We start from the raw sequence: 22,307 nt of genomic DNA on the forward strand, positions 1-22,307 counted from the left end.
TATCTCTGTAGTGTGCGACCTGCTGTCTGTGAGTTGGTAAGGGGATTGTTATCCCCAGTACTCATGTGCTTAGTGTGGGGGGGAAGAAATCAGCTATAAAAATACTGCCCAGGAGAAGACCCATGCTGTCATGACTGCCCATGCAGGAGACCAGAAATAAATAACCACCAGGCCCGTGATGCTCGGGAAGCACTCAAATGTGGCAACAACCAACTCTGAAGGCAAAATGCAGGACTGCCCCTGGTCTGCCCCTGAAAAAAACCTGTTAGGCAACAGAGCTGCCATCCGGCCACCCACAAGGAAAGCAAACGGCGCTTCAGATGGAGACGCTTGGTAGCAGGTCCGTTGCTTGTGATGGCACAACAGCCTGCCCTGCCAGGTGACCTCACCACGAACACATTCTGCATACCAGGGTGTCAGCAGCCTTCTTCAAAGGAAACCCAGTACTAAGTAGCTTACAGAAATTTTCTACAAGAGGCTAAAGAGCTATTTGACCCTTAGAGTGTAACTAAAAGAGGTGCAGTTCCTGCCGTTTGTGTGTTCCGCCCGCAGATAGGAAGATATTATTGGCAAATAAGTTACTGAAAAACTAGTTTCTCAAATAAAACTCAGGAGAGGGAGAGATGATAAAAGGCAACACGACTGACTGTGTAACTGTTGCTAAGTTTAAAGAGAAGTATACACACCCATATATCCATATGCATATACACATATATATACTTTCACTGTAGTTCTGTGCGTGGAATGAAGTGCTAAGTGATAGAGAACCACAGTTTTGAAAAATTGTGGGACCTCACCAATCTCTGCTACTGCTCTAGGGTAGTTATAAACTCAGTCGGAATGCATCCAGTGGCCAATGGGAAAACTGCATTACCTCTAGCAGGATGACGTGAGAAACGGCTGTGAACTTAGCAATCATATAGAATGCATAATCTGCAAAACTGGTTGCACGGGGTTTGGAGTGGATTCTATTCTACCTGACAGATCAAGAAAGTTAATCAAATTGCAGTTTCAGTGAGGAAAACCCAGTACATCTGACAGCTATCTAAACATGAGATATAGAACATATTTGCACTATATTAAAACAGTGTAGTGAGATTTCCCTCAATACAAAAAGTAAATGAAGGCACAAAAAGAACAAAGAAGAAAAAATTGGAAATAGTTTATTTGCTGCATAAGGAAACTTCTTGTAAATTACATATAAAGAAACTTACTATGCTGTAGTATATAATTTTCAATATTCCACAAAGATAATAGTAATAAATATACAAACCAAAACAAAGTAGAAGACTAAATCCATCAGGCAACCTACAAAATGGTTCATCAAGTTTTATACTTTGCAGCATTAGCATGCTTAAAATCTTGTTGTTCATTTTGAAGTGCTGCAGCAAAATTCTTTTCACATTTCTTTGGAGCATTTTCAAAACCACCTAACTATAAAATACTGTTCAAAATTAGCAGGCATTAGTTAAACCACCCGAGAAAAGTAACACCAAGGTCTAACTGATGCAAAGGTGTAATTTTTCTTTTTGCTTTTAAAATCCATTTCAGTTTTGCCAGGGTTAGGAATTTTCTGACAGAAGTGCACTATGAGTCCAGTCAGCCTGAGGCACTGCTGACTCTTGTCATATTATGACTCTATATAAACTTCATAGATTATATAGCTCTGGAAGATTTCTCTATTAGAGACATACCCACTAACAAGAATAAAACAAATACCGTAGTGAAGCTGCAAGCTAGCTAGAATGGTTGTACCCTCAAGTGCAGTGTGTGCTTAGAAACTTTTTTCCATAGTTTCATACTATACCACAGCAGGCATTTTTATTTGACTTTAAATTTAAAAGTGCTGACAAAGGCTTTACTGATGCCCCTAGCCTCTAGAAAAAACATGTAGAAATTTTCGACACTTTTTGCTGTTCTCTACCTATCATTTCTACATTTTTTGAAACAGCAGGCTGAATTACATTTTACACTTCACTGCTTTGGACCACACTGACAGACAGGTCTATTATTCCGTACAGATCTTTTATAAACTGAAACCATGTCACTGTGCTTCACTATTACTCAATACTTGGGGGTATAAAAAGAAATTCTCTAAAACACGATTACCTAAAAATATTTGTTAATAAGCTTAATGCAAACATTATGTAGAAAAAATGGTTTAGTTACAAAAAAATTCATTAGAGGGTCAATAAAAATATACTGAAGAGAAGATCTTTACAAAAGTGAGGTTAGGAAGTATGAGGCATTGACATTCACTGTAAACATCCTGTGTTCACTAGAATCCCTTGTCTAAAGTATATGTTCTGGTTTTGTTCCTGAGCTTCATGGCCAACACTTGCATAGATAGCTAAACCTGTCATAAAGGGTTGCTTATACAGACGTTTCTGTACTGCTTTGTACAGAACTTCAATAAACTAATGATTTTACCTTTTGAAATAGTTTCATTCCACTACCAGGCAGTTCAAGGAAACTATGAAGCATGGTATGATTTTTGTGTACTCAGTGCATTGGATGGGTTGAGACAGCTACCTTATGGTGTGTTAATCTTAAATAATATTACACTAAGAAGGGTAGCTGTTTGATGTTCTGGCTTACCATAAATATCTACTTCTGCTCACTGCCACAAGGCTCTCTTCTGCTCTGCCAAAAACTGCATATGGCAAAATGTCAGGAACCTGAGTGCTACAACATCAAGCAACTAAGTTAATCCCCAGTAACAAGATGCAGCTTATAAACAGTACAGAAGACCTTATGGAGAATTTCACCTTTACCCAGGCAATACGAGTGCTTTCCTCTAGACTAACCTCCCTCTATTGGAGGAAGCTAGAAAGTACTTTCAGGGTAAACATGACATGGAGTGGCCTAAGTAAAAAGTCTGAAGAACATACTTACATTTCGGATATGAAAAGCAGGCATGTGTTTAGTTACGGCATACGCAAATGCACATGGGAAGTGGTAGAGACAGACAAACAAATCCACCTCACAAACAGCACAATAACACAAAAGCAGCAAATTGCCAATTTAAAATCTTATGTTAAGGCAAATCTAGATAAACACCCATAACAGGATTAATAAAAACGGGGAGTTTTCCTTGGCTTTTTTGTTTACTTCTTCTGTGATTGGCTTTTACACATCGATAAAATTTGTTTAAGCACTTTCTGGACATCTTCATCCATTTGACCCTAGATACGGGGAGAAAAAAGAAAAGATGATTGAATTCAAGCATCACTCTATTCTTGCAGAAGAAACACCTTTCATTAAAATACCAACACTGTGTAACTGACAATATGCAACCATACCTGCACAGCATAGAGAAGATGCATCCTGTAAACTGAAACGATTTCCTGATGTTGTTTCTTTGTTTCCTAGAAAATAGTTAAGCAGAAAGTCACAGAGCATTCAGAACTGTTGAATTCAGAACTCCCCAACTAGATTTAGAGAGCTCTGGGGAATTACAAACCATAGTCTTATGCATGCATGGAAAACCAGCTCAGACGGTACTGTGCCACTAGCCATCCAAAATATAATTTGCTTGGAAGCGAGCTCCACAGAAACGCTGTAATTCTACCCATCCCAGTAAAAAAGCTGGTGAGATGTTGTATGAAGCGCTGAGCTGCGAAGATGTGGAATGAGCACATACTCTACTTCTGAGCTTATCAGCAACCAGAATTGAGGAAAGCCAACAATATTCTGACAAATCAACCCTCAACTGCAACTGAGCTCTTCCCTGAAGTCAATGACCCATCTGTCAGCTAATGCCTTCCCAGGGAAGAGGAGGTGCTTACAAGGTCTTAATCCATGAAATCCTCAGTTAATTACTATACATTCAAAAAAGCAAAGCCAACCTCCTTTTTCATGTTCACAGACTGCCACATCCCAGAAGCCATCTTTCCAAATAAATGTGAAGCTGTTAGGAAAGCTAACCTACAAGAAGGAAAGAATGCTTCTGTCCTGTTTTAAATCCTACCCACTTTCCTAATGTGTTGCATATCTTTGCACCTTACACTACTTTGCTTGTCCTTGAGCAGCGGGAGATGAAGGGTCCTTTTGGACTCGGTGGGACGGGATAAGAAACAGTCTGGGCCTTCACTCTGACAGTATCCAGTGTTTAACTGTCTGCCTACTTACTTCTCCCCACTGCAAGGGAATTTTTCTGCCCCATATGCATATTGACTCTTCTTTCTCTCTGCTGGGGAAAGTAGGAAAGCAGACACCAGGTAAGCCGTTTAGCACTTCAGGCTGGGAATTCTCCTTTCAGAGTTACTCCAGGGCTCTCAACAAAGGCCTCTGGTGAGCAGTACCTTCTTTTCACCCTCAGCAGTGAATTAAAATGCTCCTTTGGACAGGCAAGCTCTTGGAAATAGCAATTATGACTCTACTCATCTTAGAAGACTGGACCTTTCATGCACAAACAAGTACAATCTTAGAAAAAATCTTTAAGCTGTTCAGAATTTCAGAGAATAAACTGTGTGTCCTACAAACAGATGGATTTGCTTGATTTGAAACTTCACGCCTTCAGTGACTATTTTCTTCCAGAAAGTCAAAATTATTTTAGCTTAAAAAACCAAGACGACTTCAGATGATGAATGTTCTTGAGAGAACACACAAATCCACTGTACACTAGTGATATTCTTCACAAATCAGGGTCTCAGTAGCAGGTCTGGTCACTACATTCCACTACAAGTACAGGAACTTTGCTCCACTATTGATCTGAGGGAATATACTGGGGAAAACAGCTTTCTTTAGTTAGACTGTTTCTAAAGAGCAATTTGTGACTTGCAGATTCCTAAATGTTTCAGAGAAACAGAGAAATTATAGAATTTCTGGATGAAAATTCCTTTCCTTGTACTCATTGACTGTGCTCCGTTTTAAATAAGGCAGAGTGAAGAATGGCACACATATCTTCGGGGAACTGGGAATAATGGTGGGTTTACAAATCACCACACTTACAGTCAGTTGGTTTTGCAACTGCTTCACTTGTTGTTGTAATGCCTCCAGCTGCTGGCTTTGTCTTTTGGGGGCACTGGTCGAGTACGAAAGCTGAGAAAGGCTGTTCAATGCTTCTTTTAATTTGCTAACTTCCTTGGACATTTCATTGATCTGGGGAGGCAAAAAATAGGTTTTCATCAAAAGCTGCAAGGCATACTGTGCTCTTGTGGGTCTCATTTTGGCATTATTTGTGACAAATTTAAGAAGTGGGGAAAAACAAGATGTAAACTCAATGGACAAAGAGAGACATCATGTAAGCAAAGGGTTACACAGCTTCTCTATCCCCCCTCCTAGCCCAGTCAATTCAAAATGCATTCCTTGTCTGAAAGCCAGCAATATTTACAAACAAGGATTGAATTGACCACCTTTACAAACACGGCTGCTGAACACAAGACAAGAAACATACCAAACATAGGCCAGCTACTCACAGCTAGCAAAATACATAGCTTTTTATAAAGAAATTTGTAGTGACAGATATGGTAGTTGCAGAGGAAAAATAGTCAAGTCATGTTAAGGTTGAGATGATATAGTAAAATCAGAATAGTGAATTTTTGCTCCTCTCTGATCTTTTGTTTTCTTGTCTCCTCCGGAATCTCTTCCTGTTGTAAATCCCACTTCTTTGACTTCAGTTGCCTGAATAGTGTGAACCCAATCTAAGCAAAACTTAAAAAAGGTAAATTGAAGGATCATACATATCTCCACAGGGGAGGAAAACTAACTGTAAAGACAAACATATCGACTTTGATATCTGAATTTTTTATCGGCAAATGCACTCAAAAGTTACTCCACACTGTGACACTCGACACAACATCGTCTATTAGGTCACCCATGCGCCATCCAACATGTTTTGCAGTCTGGATTCATGTACTGTCCCTCCACTGTAGTGAATCACTAACCTTTTTATCTTTATCCTCTTCTAGTTTTGACGAGCTTTCAGAATTTCTTTTCATTTCAAGAAGATCTTCTTGAGCTTGATGATACTTTTGGTGAAGACCAGTCACTTCTCGTTCTTTTGCTTCAAGCAGAGTATGCATACCTTCTTTCTCTTCTTTCAAGTGCAAAACTTCATTTCTCAGTTGCATAGCATCTAAGGACACATTTTCCTTCTCTTGGATTACATCCTTCAGTTTGGATGACAAAACACTAACTTCACCCTGTAGCGATGACTGGAGCTTTTCATATGTAGCCTTGGGTACCATTGCTTCATTAATTGCAGCTTTTTCTTCCAGTAATTCCTTCTGTAAGTTTCTTACTTCGCTTTCCTTGTTGGTAAGCAGTCTTTTGAGGTCATTTATTTCCTCCTCCATTTCCTTTACAGTATTTCTGAGTGCATTCATCACCTGATGGTGTTCAGTAATTGGCAAAGAGTTTTGTTTCTGAGTGTCTAACAGTTGCTTTAGTTCTTCTGCTTCACCTAATACTTTTGTGTACTGGGATTTAATTTCTGATAACTCATTCTCTGCTTTGTATTTCAAAGAATTTGTTACCTGCATCAGTTTCTCATGTTCATCTCTAGGAATGTAGTCCAAAGCTATATCATCTAGAGTTTTTCTCTTCCTATAGTCTTCAAGCTCTGTTTGTGCTTCTTTGTACAACTGAGACAATTCACTAAGTTGTCTGTTGAGCTCATCTATCATTCTGTGCATCGCATCTTTCATTTCTCCAGCTTCAGCACTAGATTCTAGCTGCGTCTGATTTGTCAGCTTGTCCTGTAGCCTTTTAATTTCCTCTTGCCCTTCTTTGTACCTCTCAATCAACAATGCTTTCTCTTGATTAATGTTATCAATCACTGAACAATATGAATTCTTCATTTCCTCACACTCTTCCACAGACAGTTTGCTTGCCACATTCTGCTCTCTTTCTTCAAACTTTTTCTGTATCTCTCTCACTTTCTCTTTTTGTCTTTCACTTTCCTCCAACGCTCTCTTCAATTCTTGCTTAAGCATTTCAACTTCTCCACATGCAACCTTCAACCTACTCAGATCAGAACTGGTTTCTTCACTTTCAGAGGAAACAAGACCCAGCTTCATTTGCCTTTGTACATTCAAAACCTCTTTCACAGCTTCCTCACACCTGTTTTGAGTTTCTTGGAACTTCAGGTTAAGATCAGAACCATTTTCTGAAATGTCTGTGTTATTTAAATGATCTGTTTCTGGGACTCTAGACTGGACCTGAGCCTCTATGTGCTTTCTTTTGGCTTCAGAATTCTCTAACTTCCTCTGCACATCCTTTAAATCTTCCTGGAGGTACTTCATTTTTACTTCACTGGGACTTGACAACTTTTCTTGAATTTGGGTGGCATTTAATGTAGATTTCAGCTCCTGAGCCGAGAACTCATTTTGTCTATCTGCTGTTTGCTCAAACTCTGTTTGGGTTGAATGATAAGATTCTACGGTTGAATCCACTTCTTTAGGTGTTCTTTCCTGTGCAAAAAGAAACCCGAACAACTGCACAATAAAAACAAGTACATGATTGTATTTTTTAGAATAGAGTAAGCAAGAAAATCTTGCCACATCCTATAGAGACAGACAATTAAAGCACCATGGAAGAAAGTTTTAGAAAAATTCAAAACCCAGCTGTTCCCATTTAGTCATCTACAGCGAGAGAAGGCAGTAAGTGCCAAGCTCCTTTGAAAGTCTGGGCTGATCTCCATAAGCTAATAATCAAAGCTATGCATATTAAAATTCTGCTAACACAACTGTTAACAACATCTTTTAGAATGTGGTTGTCATAATAAGCAAAGTTATTCAGTAATTTATGGGAAAAGTGAGAAGATCAAAACACTGATTTAATCCTTTGGGGCAGAGTGTTTCCATGATCTTACCACCAAGATCGTTAAATTATCTTCACATACATCTCTTTAAAACGGTAAGCAGCTCTTTGTTCTGCTAGCAGATTAAGAGAGCACTAGAACAGCACAAAAATATGCCACCTGCAATTTGTCCTGCAGCTCCTTATTGTGCAATGTCAAAGAAGCAATTTTTGCTTGCATCAACAGAAGTAGATCTTGCTGGTCAGCTTCAGAACTCACATCCAATAAACTATCAGCACCTTTGAAGGAAAAAAAGATTCAAAAGCTTTCAAAAAGCTGAAATGCTAGCTGGTTAGTTATTCTAACCTTTCAAATTAAACAGTTTGTTCCCATGACCACTACATGTAGTGAGCAAGCAAACTGTTCCTAGAAACTCTTTCCCCAAAAATGTGTTAGATCACCCAACAGAAGCCAGAGATTTTGGTGGGGAGCTGCTAGTGAAATTACAGAACATTCCTCCCAATACTTATTGTGTCTCAGATTCTAAGCAGAAAGGCACAGAGGATTTCTGACCAAATTTCAACAGTTCACACCATCTGAAACATCTAACCAAATATGAAAATAAGGATTAAGTGTTATTGTATACCTGTTGTGCTGTCACTCAGTCTGTCTTTATTATCTCGATGCAAGGAGCTGAATTCTTCCTGCTGAGACACCAAAAGAAAATGCTTTTACAGAAAGCAGATGTAAAGTTGGACAGTTCACCAAAGAGAAGCATAGACAGTACAGATTTTGCTGGATAAAGCCTGGCAAGTGGGCTTCCTTTATTTCTGGGGTCTTCTTTAATTGTAGCATGCGGCCAGTATTTCAAAGTCTGCTAAAGCCATTCAAGTTCCATTGCCCAGTTCTCATTAAATATTAATGAAATACGGGCAACTATCTCATAGATAGTTGGGAAGGCTACAGCCCCCGTGATAAATATTAGCAATATATTGTCATGTATTTAAAAAAAAAAATCTTCAATACCATAAGGTAAAGATCAGACAGAAGACAACCATTTCCCTGAGGTCTTTTGGTGAAAGGGTCTCTACTTTTTGCATTGCAGAATGCCATGCACTTTGCTGGTATTAGGTAATGAGCTCTCATAGCATTAATACTTACTTTCATAGCCATATTCCTAAATACTAACTAATTTATGACTAATTCTATTTACATATTCAGTAAACATAAAAGTAATCCACACTTGCTTTATAAATTACATTGAAATAGATTTGGATTCCTTTTTGTTCCTAAAACTCAGCTAATTAATACACAGGAGACTCTGCAGTCAGCAAAATAGATTATTAAGCAAAACAGATTACTATACTTTCTTTCCCTAAGGTTCACCAGCACAGAAATCTGATACCTTGCACACTCGGTCAGCAAAGAAAGCCTGCCCTTTTCCAGTCATGGGCGTTGAAGTTGATGAGTGTGGAGAGGACAGATCACCAAGCTGTAAAAGATTTTATATAAATAGGTATGTATACATACGTGTACGTAGAACTACCTCTCTAACACGTGCCTTTATATATATGTACACACACATACATTAAAGAGTACTTTTCCCCGCACCAACATAAGTCACAATTCTAGGTTAGTGTCAAAGAGGAGGTCTAATTATACAATGCTCTTCTGAGTCAGTATTACATATCCAGTGTAGCTGTTATACAGGTAACATTCCAGTTTAACATTAAACCTAACTGTTAAACTGCATTTTGATACTATATAAATCTATTAAAGTATTTTACTTTCGTATGTATATGTGCATATAATAATGTGTACATATATATGTATAATTAAAATATACATAATTATTTACTTATGGAAGTTGGCAAAACCAGGAGACCTTCAACTTTAGATGGAAGAAGCAATTGTACAGTAACATTTGTACAGTTGTATCTTAGACTGTGCTGTATTTCAAGCAATTTTGCTTAGCTAACCTAACCAACACGTGCTTTCATGGCGTCATCCTAATGTCAGGAAAAGCACTCAGGTAAGACAGACATATAAAATAATAGTGACAGAGCAAATCCAGCCCATAACATTCACTTAATGTTCAAAATGCTTTTCACCCCCTAAAAGCATCTCAAAATTGGTCTTTTCTTTACCTGAATAGGACTGATAGGAGGAGGTGGGGCTTTGCGTTTTTTTGGAGTTCCACTTCTTTCTGAACATAATTTAGAGCCTTGATCATGCTGAAAGTTTCACCAGCCAGAAAAGGTAGGTTTGTTAGTTTGGTTAGTAAAGTCCGAGCAAGTTGTTTTATTTAAAAAAAAAAAAAAAATCCCACATTAATATCAACTTTAGCAGCTCATGCAGTGCCTTTTTTTTTTTCTATGCAAAGACTACATCTCTACTAACACAAAGATATTAAACATGCCTTACAACAAGAATCTGCCCCCTTGTAATCCATGCTTCAGTGAAAACAAACAAGATTTAGTGAAAAAGCAGAAGCTGACAATAGGTTTAGCACTAGTGATCTTAAATACTTCCATTCATATACGTAGTCCAGTCATGCCATTCTTAACGGCTACCATCTTTCCTCTCCACCAACTTCTGCCTGAGCTCCCTGAAAAACCCACCTCTCCACTCAGAGAAGGAATGAACCAGTGCATTGCACCCTCGTCCACTTTCCAGCCACCAGCAGGTCTACAAGGTCTACTTGCACTCCAAGATATGATACTAAATAAAAAATGTAAGAAACTAATTTAATTGCCTAAATCTTCTGGGATTCTCATAGGTGGGGGTCTCCAGCAGGATGTAACTGAGGATAACCTTCAATTATGTGTTTCGGAAACACGTAGATGATCATCTTTTCTAGATCATCTTCTCTACAGTTTAAAGAGATAGGGAGTCCAAAAGCCAAGCTCCTGCATTACATATGAGAAAAGTGGCATATCTTCCCAGCGCACATGTATGCATACACACACGTCCTCCCTTCCTTTTCTCACTGGGGGTGCTGGCTGCTGTTACAGAAAGAAGCTAGGTCTAAAAGCGATGTTCCTGAAACACATTTCTTAAATAAGCAACAAAAACCTTTCACATTACAGAGTAGGCAATGGGAGCACATCTCACAGTGACATTTACTAGTGCTTCTAGTCATGTCAATTACTGTTTTTTCTTAAGTTACAAGCCTATATAGCCTGAATATTTTTAAAACCAAAAGGACAAATACCTGCTTTGCTTTTGTTGGTGACTTTGTATCTGTGAAGCAGAAAAGAAGTGGAATTAAGAACAGCTATCAAAGAAAAAGCTATTTGCCATTCCTAACCCATCTCTCAGCTCTACTTCCCACACCATAAATACTTGGTTTGGTTTTTGAATTCCTGACTGAAATCTGAGAAATATACTTCAATTTCCAAATTCCATTTAAACCGTACCATTTCTCTGCTGCTTTTTGGGTTTCATATTGAGATAAAATTTGAACGATTGTGACAATTCTTATTCTACTATAGTCTTGCACCATTCTTGCACATTAGCTTCCTACTTTACAAATCCATCTTAGTTTGACTAAAACTTTCTCTCTGCATTAGCTCCTTCTCCAAACCTTGTACTGAGGAGCTGTATGTTCCACTTACTCTTCCACATAATAAAAAAGGATCTATTCCAAATTGTATGCAAGACTTCACAATGCTGCCACATCAGCTTACCTTTTCTTTCTCCAAAACACATCTTTTTGCCCTGCTCAGTGCTTTATCCCACGCTAAATATTACCATCTATGGTAAAGACCACATTTTCCAGCTTTTGGGAAGCCTCAGCCAGACCGTCTTAAAGATGGCTTTTGAAATTTTTCAGGCTATCTTATGAAGTAAATTTGTTCATTGCTAAACATACATGCTGAACAAACATACTGCAGATCAGCATCTCTTACATACCCACATCCTGAGATAACTTTGACGATAGGAGATTCTGGATCCCTGTATTCTCGGAGAGCTTGGAGTAATGCAGGGCATTCTGTCCAAAGACATCTACTAAATTGACATCTGCACCTTTCCTAAGGAAGGCTTCCACCATGTTAAGGCTACCAGCTTCACAAGCCATCATCAAAGCAGTTCTGGACGAAACAAACACAGAGCAAGTGTCAACACTGTACTCTTTAAGCAGCAGCTCATTTTTCAGGGAAAAAAGTGTGACAGATTGTGCAATAAAGTCTAAGATTTTATCAACATGTGTATTGACACATACATGTACTGTTGTTTCTCCTTACAAACACCTGCCTGCCCCTCCTCCTCTTCCTCATACTCCCCAGCTGGACCTTCTGCAAAGACCTGGCATGCTTCGCACACCTCTCCAAACATTTCTAAAAATGGGTTCCTGAGGCTAAGAGGAAAGTCGTAGCTAGAAACAGCTGCAGGATAAAGTCAGACTATCAAATCCCACTGCCACATCCAATTACAGCTCTGCAAGTGGTGGTACAACACGAAAACCTTTATTTCATTGCTGCTGCCCTTCACGTGTTGCTTTTAAGACAAAATAGACAGACAGATTTCAACCAAAAAGCCAAATAAATCTCAAAGCTCTTCAGTGAGACTGAGGGATGGCTTTGACGTCAAATCCCGAGCCACTCTCAGTTTAAAAGAAAAAAAAAAAAGTTCATTGGAACACAATCAATTCCCTCTCCAGCACAGGGCAGCTAGACAGTGCCGGATCCTAGAGTAAGGGTAGCATACAGAAGCAGTGTTTTCCTAACAGGTTGTATCTGTTTTTCTCAATGACTTGAAGGGGTCATCAAAGACGTATAGAATAGTTACAAACACACAGAAAATCCCACCTTTCAAGCATGCTCTAATATTGCTTTCCTGCATAATTCTCCCTTCTTAACATGAAAACATACCTAATAAGTTGGCCAACTTCACTGGCAAACACATTCCCCAGTGCAGATATGAAACTGAAAAGTTACTACAGTGATAATATTTGCTAGGTATCAAGACAATCATTTCACTGATGAACCAAACGTACTCCCCATAATAGGTAAGCCCTAGAGAAGTGACGGCTGTTGCAGTGCTGTGCTAAAAAGTAGTGCTGAGTGGCAACTTGGATAACACTTCCACAGTCACAGGGATGGCTTTAGATTACCAAAATAATTCGCTTAGTCTGGACAAGATAGGAAATCGGAGATGCCATTTTCAAAGGCTATCCCCTTCCTCTCCCAGTAAGGCTTCTCCTTTTTCAATAAAAACTTAACCACCTTTGTGAACAGGAGATGCAAGAGTAGTTACTCTCCTTACCGGAAGGGAAGCGAGAAGTAAAATGGTGTATTCCATGTTATATCATTTTCTTGCTCCTACACACAATACTTTCTTAAAAAATAAAATACAAAAATGCAAGTCTGTCCTATCTATGACAGAAATGCCTTCATCCAATTAAACTAGAAACTCTTAACACTGTCTGTTGACTAAACAGTATCGGAGTGAGGGGAAGGCAGAGGTCCCAGAGTGCACAACGCCTCAGGTTCAAAGCACCGATGAGGCCATTCAAACCAACCAAGACGACAAAGGGTTTTTCTTTACACAACTTAAAACAAAGAGCGCACTAATAAACTTTGGACTGATAAAAACAAGTTATGGCCCAATCTTATCCTCCCAGGTGTTGCCAAAGAACAATATGGGCATTGTATCACATACACCTGATAGTAATCGTGATTATTTTAAGTGCCAAGTCTTCCCAGCATCCTGCTTTACCTTCACAGTTTAACCAACTGTTTATAAAAGTCCATAATTTTCAAAGACTCTTGACCTTCATCAGTATCATCAGAACAAGTGCATTTTTCGCTACAAGGATGTTGCTTTTTAAAAACAGTTTTCTGACACACTAGATATCTATTAACACAACAAAATGGCACCTTGTAAGACGACAGCATCTCCACTATACAGCTCTACTGTATTTTTCTCTTGCTGCTGTGGCTGCATTACAGTAGAAAAAAGAACCCTCCACAGATGTCGCTCCCAAGTTAACAGTTTTAGGATTTAAATTCAAGAAACTAACTCATGCCAAGAACAGAGCAGCATTTAAAACTGCGACACGTACAAAGCAATGTGTGGGTAAGTACTATCAATCAGATTCTTGTAGCAATTATTGAAAAATGGGATTTACTGCTCTGGTAGCCCAAAGAAAAATGTACAGGTACATCTAGTTTTATAGTTGCTTAGTTTCTGCTTCACCTTTCCCTTTAGGCAGAATTCTGTAAGCCTTCTCAAGAATCAGGATATGCTGTCTAGTACAGAAGGCATTATTTCACATAACAACAACTGTTTGGGGAAGGATTTGAGATGAGAGCTTCATCTGACAGTCAGCCTTGGGGAAGAATTAACATGTTAACCTGCCGTACCTTCCATTTTTATCCTTGGTGTTGATGTCTGCTCCATGATCTAGAAGGTATTTGCAGACTTCCGTATGACCATTTTGTACTGCAAGCAGCAGAGATATGTTCCCATCCTAGGAATGCATTTAAAGAAACTATGAACAACAATCCATCCTCTTACAAATATCACTCTGAGAATTAAACATCAGCTATGAACTTTCCTTCTATATAGCACAAACAACACGCTATCAGTACATTGTTCTCGTGTACCACAAATGTAGCTGGGTTTACTTTAATTCCTTCCTTGACCACTGGGTCAGCATTAGGAGTAGGAATGCTTTTCCCTGTCCGTACTCCCTTTGCTGTTTGCTTAATGCTATAACATGATGATTTTGGAATCACATAATACCTTTAAGTAGCTCCACAACAAAACCAATAATTTTAATTAAGCACAAGGCAAAAATATAAAATTTAATATAATCACAGAATAACTTAGTTGGAAGACACCTTTAAAGGTCATCTGTGGTTTCTCCCCCTCTGCTCTCAATCCACAGCTAGGCAAACTTCAAGTTACAGTACACTGCTCAGACACTTGTCCAGTCAAGTTTTAAGCATCTCCAAAGGCAGAGATACCATGACGTCTCTGAGTACCAGTTCCAGTGTCTGACCACCTTCCTGGTGAGATTTTTTTCCCCTAGTACCTAAGTGGAATTTCCCAATTAGGTCCACTGCCCAAATTCTGACCATTGCTTGTCATCATTTTATCATGCACCTCTGAGGTGGGTGTGGGTCCTTCTTCCCTATGATCAACCATGATGTAGCTGAGGTCATTTTAAGATACTCCTACAGCCTTCTCTTCTTAAGATTGAACAAACCTTTTCTGCCTTTAAAATGCATCTGCTGAAATTTTAGGTCTAACCTCTGTGACAGATTTTTTTAGTAAAAGGATCAGGTAAGAAAGAGATAGATCCAAGTCAAAACAAACAAACAAACAAGTTTAAATGTTTCTATGCTTTTTTTTTTCTTTTGTGCCTGATTTCTGTCAGGTCGCTTCCCTTTATCATCAGGGGGTTTTCTATCAGGCAATTGCATCATTCCCAAAGATAAACCTGGTTGTTTGTAGACATTTCATAATAGTGAATGTAATGTCCCTGAGCCTTTAGACTACACCAAGTATATTTTTTCCCCTCAGGCTTATCATACTCTGGTTGGGCTTTGTGAGCATTTCACAGCACTTGGCCACATAACGGGCCTTTTCCAAAGCCTACTGGAGTCAATGGAAAGACTTTTAATCATGTTTTGAATATATCAGAATTGATTGTAGCTACTTGTACCAACGTCTGAATTTAACAAGCAATAAATCCTGACACTACTGTGTTAGATTGTGAAGCACTTCCCCACCTCTGGTATGGCAAGCTGCAAAATGAACTTCCTCTGCCAGAGAATCCAGGAAGAAATACAAGCACAGTATTTCTTTGAACTGCTGCACCTGAGATTGACTGGAGAAGAGGGCGGTAAAAGCTCTGAAGTACACAATAGGAGAAGAGGTACGTACCAAATCCTTGACGTTAACTGGACACTTGTGTTCACACAGAAGCTGAACTGCCTGAAGACAACCACATGCAGCTAAAAAAACAAAACAAAAGCAAAAACAAAAAAATGCCGAGAGAGACAAACATGGAAGTCCATTAAACCTCATTTTCAAAATTTGTGTTCCGCACTTCCACTTGCAATATTGAAGCATTACAGTGGTGTCCAAGAAAACCAAATTAACCTGTATTTCTCCGTTTTAAGAAGGAAGGAAAGAAAGACTAAAAGGATTAGGAAAAATTTCTTTACTGAAAGAGAGGTCAGGCCTTGGAACAGGCTGCCCAGGGAAGTGGTTGAGTCACCATCCCTGGAGGTATTTAAAAGACGTGTAGATGAGGCGCTTAGGGACATGGTTTAGTAGGCATGGTGGTGTTGGGTTGATGGTTGGACTCGATGATCTTAGAGGTCTTTTCCAACCTTAATGATTCTATGATTCTATGATGAACAGCAAGCTGTATGCAGAAATACAACCAATATTCATGGTCTAGATTAGCATGAGCAGATACAATCTTTAAAGGACTGAAATCAGAATCAACCTAATCTTAAATATTCCAATGGCTCTGCATCTGCAAGTGTGAACTTATTAATTGTAATTAACTGAAATTCAGTATTCACAGTATTCATCCAAAAATCTGTAAACCATCAGGCGGAGTCACTGAATTTATGCACTTAGAACCTAAAAAGCTTCACCAGGCTGAAGAGCTAGGAATATCAAGCATAACAAAACAGACAGTACTAGCTTTCAACAAAGAAGTTACCTGCATAATGTAAAGCTGTTTTCCCAGAATTGTCAGTGCTGTCTGTTGGACATTTACTCTGCACAGTTCAAAAAGGAGAAGGAAAAAAAGGCCATTAGAGAAACACAAAGAAAATAAAACATATGTTTGATGCTAAGAACAGAGTGCTGAATGTCTTTGGGAAAAGTTTTATGAGGTACTCCAGAAAGCTCAGTCCATATAACAAAAAAAGAATTAAAGAAAGAAAGGCACAGCTTTCCTCTCCACCAATCTTGTCTCTCCTTTCTTGGTACCAGCTTACACTGAAGCCATAGGAAACATTCATGGTGAGGGAGGTATCCCTAAAAATGTTATAGTTTTGGAACAATTTAAATCAGGAAATAAAAAAGGAAAGAAACTGTCTCCTCTGCCTCAGAAAAGCTTCATATTTTACATTACAGAAAGAGCTGAAGCAACCACATTCTAATGCACGTAGTCTTGAGTTATTTCTGTCGAAGGCAATAATGCTTCATTTTCATTTGTAAAAACTAAAGCATCAACAATCCAGTTATATTTTGTAGTATTATAAGCCACCAGCTACTACTGATCAATCCAGACTTCGAAGTAATAAATACAAAAATATCAAATTACAAATCTTTATCAAGAGCTGTTTTGGTACAGAAGATTTTAGTTTGGGTTTACAGCAAAGAAAATAAAAATAGCACCCTGAAATAACGGACTTCTAAAAAACAAACATTAGAGCTTTTGATTTTCAAATACAGCCCTGCCTCCAACTTCTACGATTTCCTAGGAAAACAGGTTCACAGAGATTCTGTAACAAAAATGTCAAGATTCTGCCTGCGTAAAATAATTATTTAGCCTGTTTTAATTCAACTACAGCATGCTAAAATTAGCGGTTCCTCACACATACAAACAGTTTATATCACAAAGCTGGTCCACAGAAGCAAGAAAGCAATCCAAACAGCATGAATTATTGGAGAATATTACCAATGGGTTTGCACTTACAAACATATTTAGAAATCTGCATATTGTAATAAAATTAGCAAAATACCAACAAAAGCACTCTGTGGTTATAGCTGGTAAGTGAATGTGTAGCAGACACTCCGTATTAAATACACATCTAGTTGCTGAGTTGATCATGCTGCTGCATGCGATACCATCAGTGACAGCTTGGTGTCACTGTTTATGCTGTAAATGGGTTTGCGTCAGACTTGGTGGATATTTGCCATGAAATCCCGAAGTGGGGAGCCTCAGTGGTTAATGATAACACCTTCCAGGTGTGCAGGAACAGAGGAGTCCGCTTGCAACGAGTCTGGAGGTGGGAATCAGTGAAATTGGACCCAATATTGTCAGAGACATTGACAAGGGTCAGTCACAGGACAAATGGAGAGGCCCAAGGTAATCGGGTAAAAGGAATTTGGAGATTGGGATATAGGATCCATTCTCCTTCTGTACAACTGCGCTCAAGCGGGGTTGTTATTCACTATTTCATCTGTAGTCTGAGCCACAGTCTTACTGATAACTCCAAGCTCCTAAAAATGTGTCCCTTTCCTCTGATCACCTCCACCAAAACTCACCTGGCTTTCTGAAATGGAGCAGACATGGACAACGCCTCTCCTTGCTTACTAACGCGAATCTTCAGCCTCAACACCATGAGAATCTCCTCTTAATCTTCACTTTTGTTTTTCTTATTTTCTTTCCTGATTCCTTCTGCTCCCTTTCTAACCCCTCACTGTCCTTTGCCTCATTTTCACTGAGGATTCGAGTATTTCCATATTTTAGCATCTAAACTACTTTGGTTTCTTCTCCCTTTGACATTAAACTTGACGGACATTTCTATGGTCAACCACAGACTGAAAGCATTCCGGTGGAACAATATCAAAATCCCCCCAGAAGTGAAAAATCCTTTTCCCCTATACCTCTTAACCTATCTACTTCCAAGCCATCCAACCACACAGACAAATCACAGGAAATTAAACAGAAGCTGCAACCTGCTTGAAACCCAACCCCGCTATGTCAGATCAACTGCACAAGGAAAACTATTTGTGGACCACTCAGAAAAGATACCACACTGTTTTCTATCATCCATTCATAGCGCCTAAAAGGTCTTCAAATTCAAGCAGCTCTCTTCATTGCAAGGAGACAGGACAACAGTACAGGAGTGTGATGCAGATTATCAGCAGGAAATGTGTCTATATCTAGTAGAACCAATCTAGAGGAACAAAAGGAAAACGTAAAAAATCAAAATTAATTTAATTTTTACTTTACCTGAAGTAACCTCTTAATGCAATCAGGGTGGCTGTTCTTTGCTGCAAGATGTAAAGCGTTGTGCCCTAAATGAATAAAAGCGAAGCAAATTAAGTATTCAATCACGCCAAAGCACAGCAATAAACTCTTGCATGACAAAGACAAAATTTTGAATTTTCCATCTTGTTCCTATCACGACACATGAAAAGTAAGGATAGAGAAAATAAAATAAAAACCTACATCAAGCAGAATGTATTTACAACAGAGTGTTGTTCAGGCAGGTAACAGAATAATCTTAATGTCTAGCTTCATATAAAGGAATGACACAAACATTGTGTCAGACTGTATCTTGGCAGAAGTCTAAGATTGCGCAGTTATGTTTTGTTTCTTAAAAAACAATTTTCCTATATTACTCAGCCTCCCTTGCAGAGAGATTTCTGTCAAGCGTCTTCATGATTTCTTCCATTTGGCAATGAAAAAGGAACCCAGCACCAAGAGCAAAACCAGCCAAATTCACCAGCTACCACTGCAATGAACTTGTATCATCCATGGAGTGCATGTCGAAGAGGACTCTGACATAGGCCTACTTCGGTTTGCATCTCATAGATTCTCTTTTCTGTTAATTTATTTAGCATCTGTGAGCTCATATTTAGCTATGCAATACAGTGATGTACTGACTATGGATTTATGTTTAAAGATTGCAGTCTCTCCTCTAGTTTCATCTTACAGAGCATCTGAAAAATTAAAGAGGTCAAGACAGCAAAAGAATATATTATCCATGTAACTAAGCAAAGAAGGAGCCAAGATTTAGTACTCAATACAGAGCCACTTGTGACAGCAGAATCTCACTGTAAATAATATGACTATTACAGACAAGGCTTTCCCTAATGAACACTGGGTCGACACTCTCAGGTGAGAGCAGGCAACCTCTGATTATCCAAACAACTTATAAACCCTGAGGCAAGGTGAAGCATGAATTCTGAATAATAGTCTGTATCAGGTACCTATATTCTGTTATCATTAGGTATAATCTGAATGCTTCTTCCAGTATCACAGACACTTCCTTATAGAGGCAAATAATTTCCATGTGTGACAGAAATTCCCTCAGGCTGCAATCGGTGGCCAAAACAGAACCTGTGAGCTCAACATTTACAGATCATTACCAGAGAGACAGAATGCTGACAGCTCATTCAGGTGACTTGGCTAGCCAGAGAAAATGCTGGGCACAGACTCCACAGATATGTCAACTGAAATCTATAAAGAAGAGTTTGCCAGTTTCAAATTCAGCTCCCATCATTCTCCTAGCGGAGTAGTAATTAAGGCATAGGACTTTAGAGGGCTGAAACAGCATACTTAATAGATCTCAGCTCTGTTTTGGCCTACCAGCTCTTTTCACTACGTCATAATCCTGATGAAATGTCTTACTGCATGTCCTGTAGAGTTAATGTGGTTAATAGCTTGGATACACATAAAAGCAACACCGAAGATCTTGATTTAACCTATAAAAAGCCTCAAATGAAGTTAACAAAAAGAGTTGGGAGAGGGGGTTTTGGTTTTGTTTTTTGTTTTGGTTTTGTTTTGTTTTTGTTCTTTTAATTTAAAAATAAATAAAATTTTTAAAAAAATCGAGCCACTATTTTGCATCTGGAGTCCACTATAAATGCTGACATTTATAGTATTAGGACAAAAGTTTTTAAGGGCTTTAGAATCTGAATTCTACGTGCAGAAAAGCAAGTATGCCTAAACCTGCAAGTGTTAGAACTGCTTTTCCTACACAGTGTGTGGAGAAAAGCAGTGTTGTCAAATCTGTAGTTGCACTCTGCATATCAAGAACTATATAGGCAAATTGAGTGTATTATGCTACATGTGTAGGTTCACAGAGGCATACCTGCACCATCTTGGGCTGTCACATCTGCACCATGTGTCACCATGATCCTGAGGCACTCTGCATGTCCCTTCGTGGCTGCCAGGTGAAAACTGGAAGAGAGCATTTACATGTCACTTTTCTTTTATTAAGACCTCCTTTCTCTTTCATTCACAAACCAATTACTGGCAAGTTGTCCCCTCCCTGTCCTTAGATCTTCTGGCATTCCTCCACTGCCTCCCAAGAAGGTGTAATCGCTCTGAAAGTGAGAAGGCACATCAAAAAGTTTTTGTAGTCATACTTTTACACAGGTTGCTGTCTCATTAACCCATGCCATATACCTTATGTGCATCTAGTCCCATCCAATTTCTAAACTAACGTCCCTAGTGATGTAATATATCCCCACAGAATGCCTGGGCTTGGAGAATGAATGAAGAAAACATTCACAATGACTGACTTTGCTCTAGTCATTCTAGTCAATCCTGATTTCCCCCTTTCAGTGGACAAAATTTAGTTCCTCTAAAAGTTGATTCGGCTCCTAAATTAAACTAAATCAAGTTGTGCTTCTGCACTTTCCTTTACAGAGCTCATCTTTCTTCCATGTAGAGGAGGAAAAAAAACTCTTAGCGTTTATGAATATCACCTGGAGAAGTAAAAGCTACTGGATATTTGTGAGACCATGCTAGAGATGTATTTTTTCAACCTTTAGGTTTACTTTTCACCTCAAGCACCTGCTTGCTTGCACAGTGGGAAATTGCAGAGGTTACCAACCACACCATGGCAGGATGCACTTAACAGCATCAATTACCAAAGATATAATTACAGAATAACCAAGGAAGTTAGACTGAATTCAAGACTTTTTACAGCTGAAGGTTCATGTTTGACATCCTTGGCACCTCAAGATTCACAGAAGCAGTCCTATACACACGGTGCTGACTTAATTTTTCTGGGAAGCAAAAACGAAGGAAAAGCTTCTGCAAACAGAGATGCATATCATGCCAACATCAGCGAGTCTCAATATATGGGCACAGTACAGGCAGACATACTGCTTCCCTGTGGGTCCTACAAATATCAGCTTGATATACAGAGCTGTTTTCCAGTGGGAATAATGTAAAAAACAGATTCAAGATAAAACAATTGCAATTACTATTAAATTGCATGTGAAAAGTTGGGGCCTTCATCAACATGCCCCAAACTGAAAAAGCCAGTATTCCTGGGATGTTTTCTGATATCTTTTAAAGGAGACATTCAATTTTAACATCATGCACCCCTGTGTTAAGGGGATTTTCCCCTGGAATCTAAAGGGAACATCACAAATCATGTAGCTACACCAACTACTATATTTAAGAGTTTACATTTTGAACACGTGCTTCCTCTAAATGTTAAAACTAACACTGAAAGTTCAGCCTGCTAACCAGGGAAACTGGAAATAACAGGCAGGAATGAAACATATTTCTGGCACATAGTATGTGAACTGCAACACTGTGTTTCTCTAAGCCACAGGCTTCTTTGCAGCCTTCTTGAAAACTCAGCAGAGAAAAAGTCGTAGAGACAAGATCTGGCAAAAGGCGGAGAATTAATCAAAACAGGGGAGCTCCCGGAACAGAGTCCTCTATCAAGTACAGCAACTACCTCACTTTCTACAAGGAGTCCTTCCACATTGGCTGCTGCTGATTGCAAACGGCAGACAGGCAGCACTTAAGCTTTGAACCATTCTCTGCAAATATAAAAGTACTCTGTGTGCTCATCTTCATGCTTACTACTGCCATAAACAAACTGAAGAG

The 22,307-nt window shown here is 38.9% G+C and overlaps 1 protein-coding gene across 2 annotated transcripts in view; it reads right to left on the reverse strand.

The window, feature by feature from the left end:
• Window positions 1-1,142: 1,142 nt before the first annotated feature.
• The window catches only part of RAI14 (retinoic acid induced 14), an 88,720-nt gene continuing 67,555 nt past the window's right edge, over window positions 1,143-22,307 (reverse strand). Inside the window, exons 4-18 of one of the 2 annotated variants that reach the window (XM_075137989.1) lie at window positions 20,548-20,636; window positions 18,681-18,745; window positions 16,434-16,491; window positions 15,641-15,711; window positions 14,113-14,219; window positions 11,660-11,838; window positions 10,959-10,987; window positions 9,892-9,978; window positions 9,150-9,236; window positions 8,391-8,451; window positions 7,925-8,043; window positions 5,889-7,415; window positions 4,954-5,103; window positions 3,303-3,368; window positions 1,143-3,185 (exon numbers count right to left, since the gene is read on the reverse strand). In XM_075137989.1, the coding sequence (XP_074994090.1) occupies window positions 3,108-3,185; window positions 3,303-3,368; window positions 4,954-5,103; window positions 5,889-7,415; window positions 7,925-8,043; window positions 8,391-8,451; window positions 9,150-9,236; window positions 9,892-9,978; window positions 10,959-10,987; window positions 11,660-11,838; window positions 14,113-14,219; window positions 15,641-15,711; window positions 16,434-16,491; window positions 18,681-18,745; window positions 20,548-20,636 (2,773 nt within the window). In that variant the 3' untranslated portion in view covers window positions 1,143-3,107. The remainder of the gene's footprint in view (window positions 3,186-3,302; window positions 3,369-4,953; window positions 5,104-5,888; window positions 7,416-7,924; window positions 8,044-8,390; window positions 8,452-9,149; window positions 9,237-9,891; window positions 9,979-10,958; window positions 10,988-11,659; window positions 11,839-14,112; window positions 14,220-15,640; window positions 15,712-16,433; window positions 16,492-18,680; window positions 18,746-20,547; window positions 20,637-22,307) is intronic. The other variant, XM_075137990.1, reaches the window with a different exon arrangement.

The sequence above is a fragment of the Calonectris borealis genome, chromosome Z (genome assembly GCF_964195595.1).
Source record: "Calonectris borealis chromosome Z, bCalBor7.hap1.2, whole genome shotgun sequence".
NCBI classification, from domain to species: domain Eukaryota; kingdom Metazoa; phylum Chordata; class Aves; order Procellariiformes; family Procellariidae; genus Calonectris; species Calonectris borealis.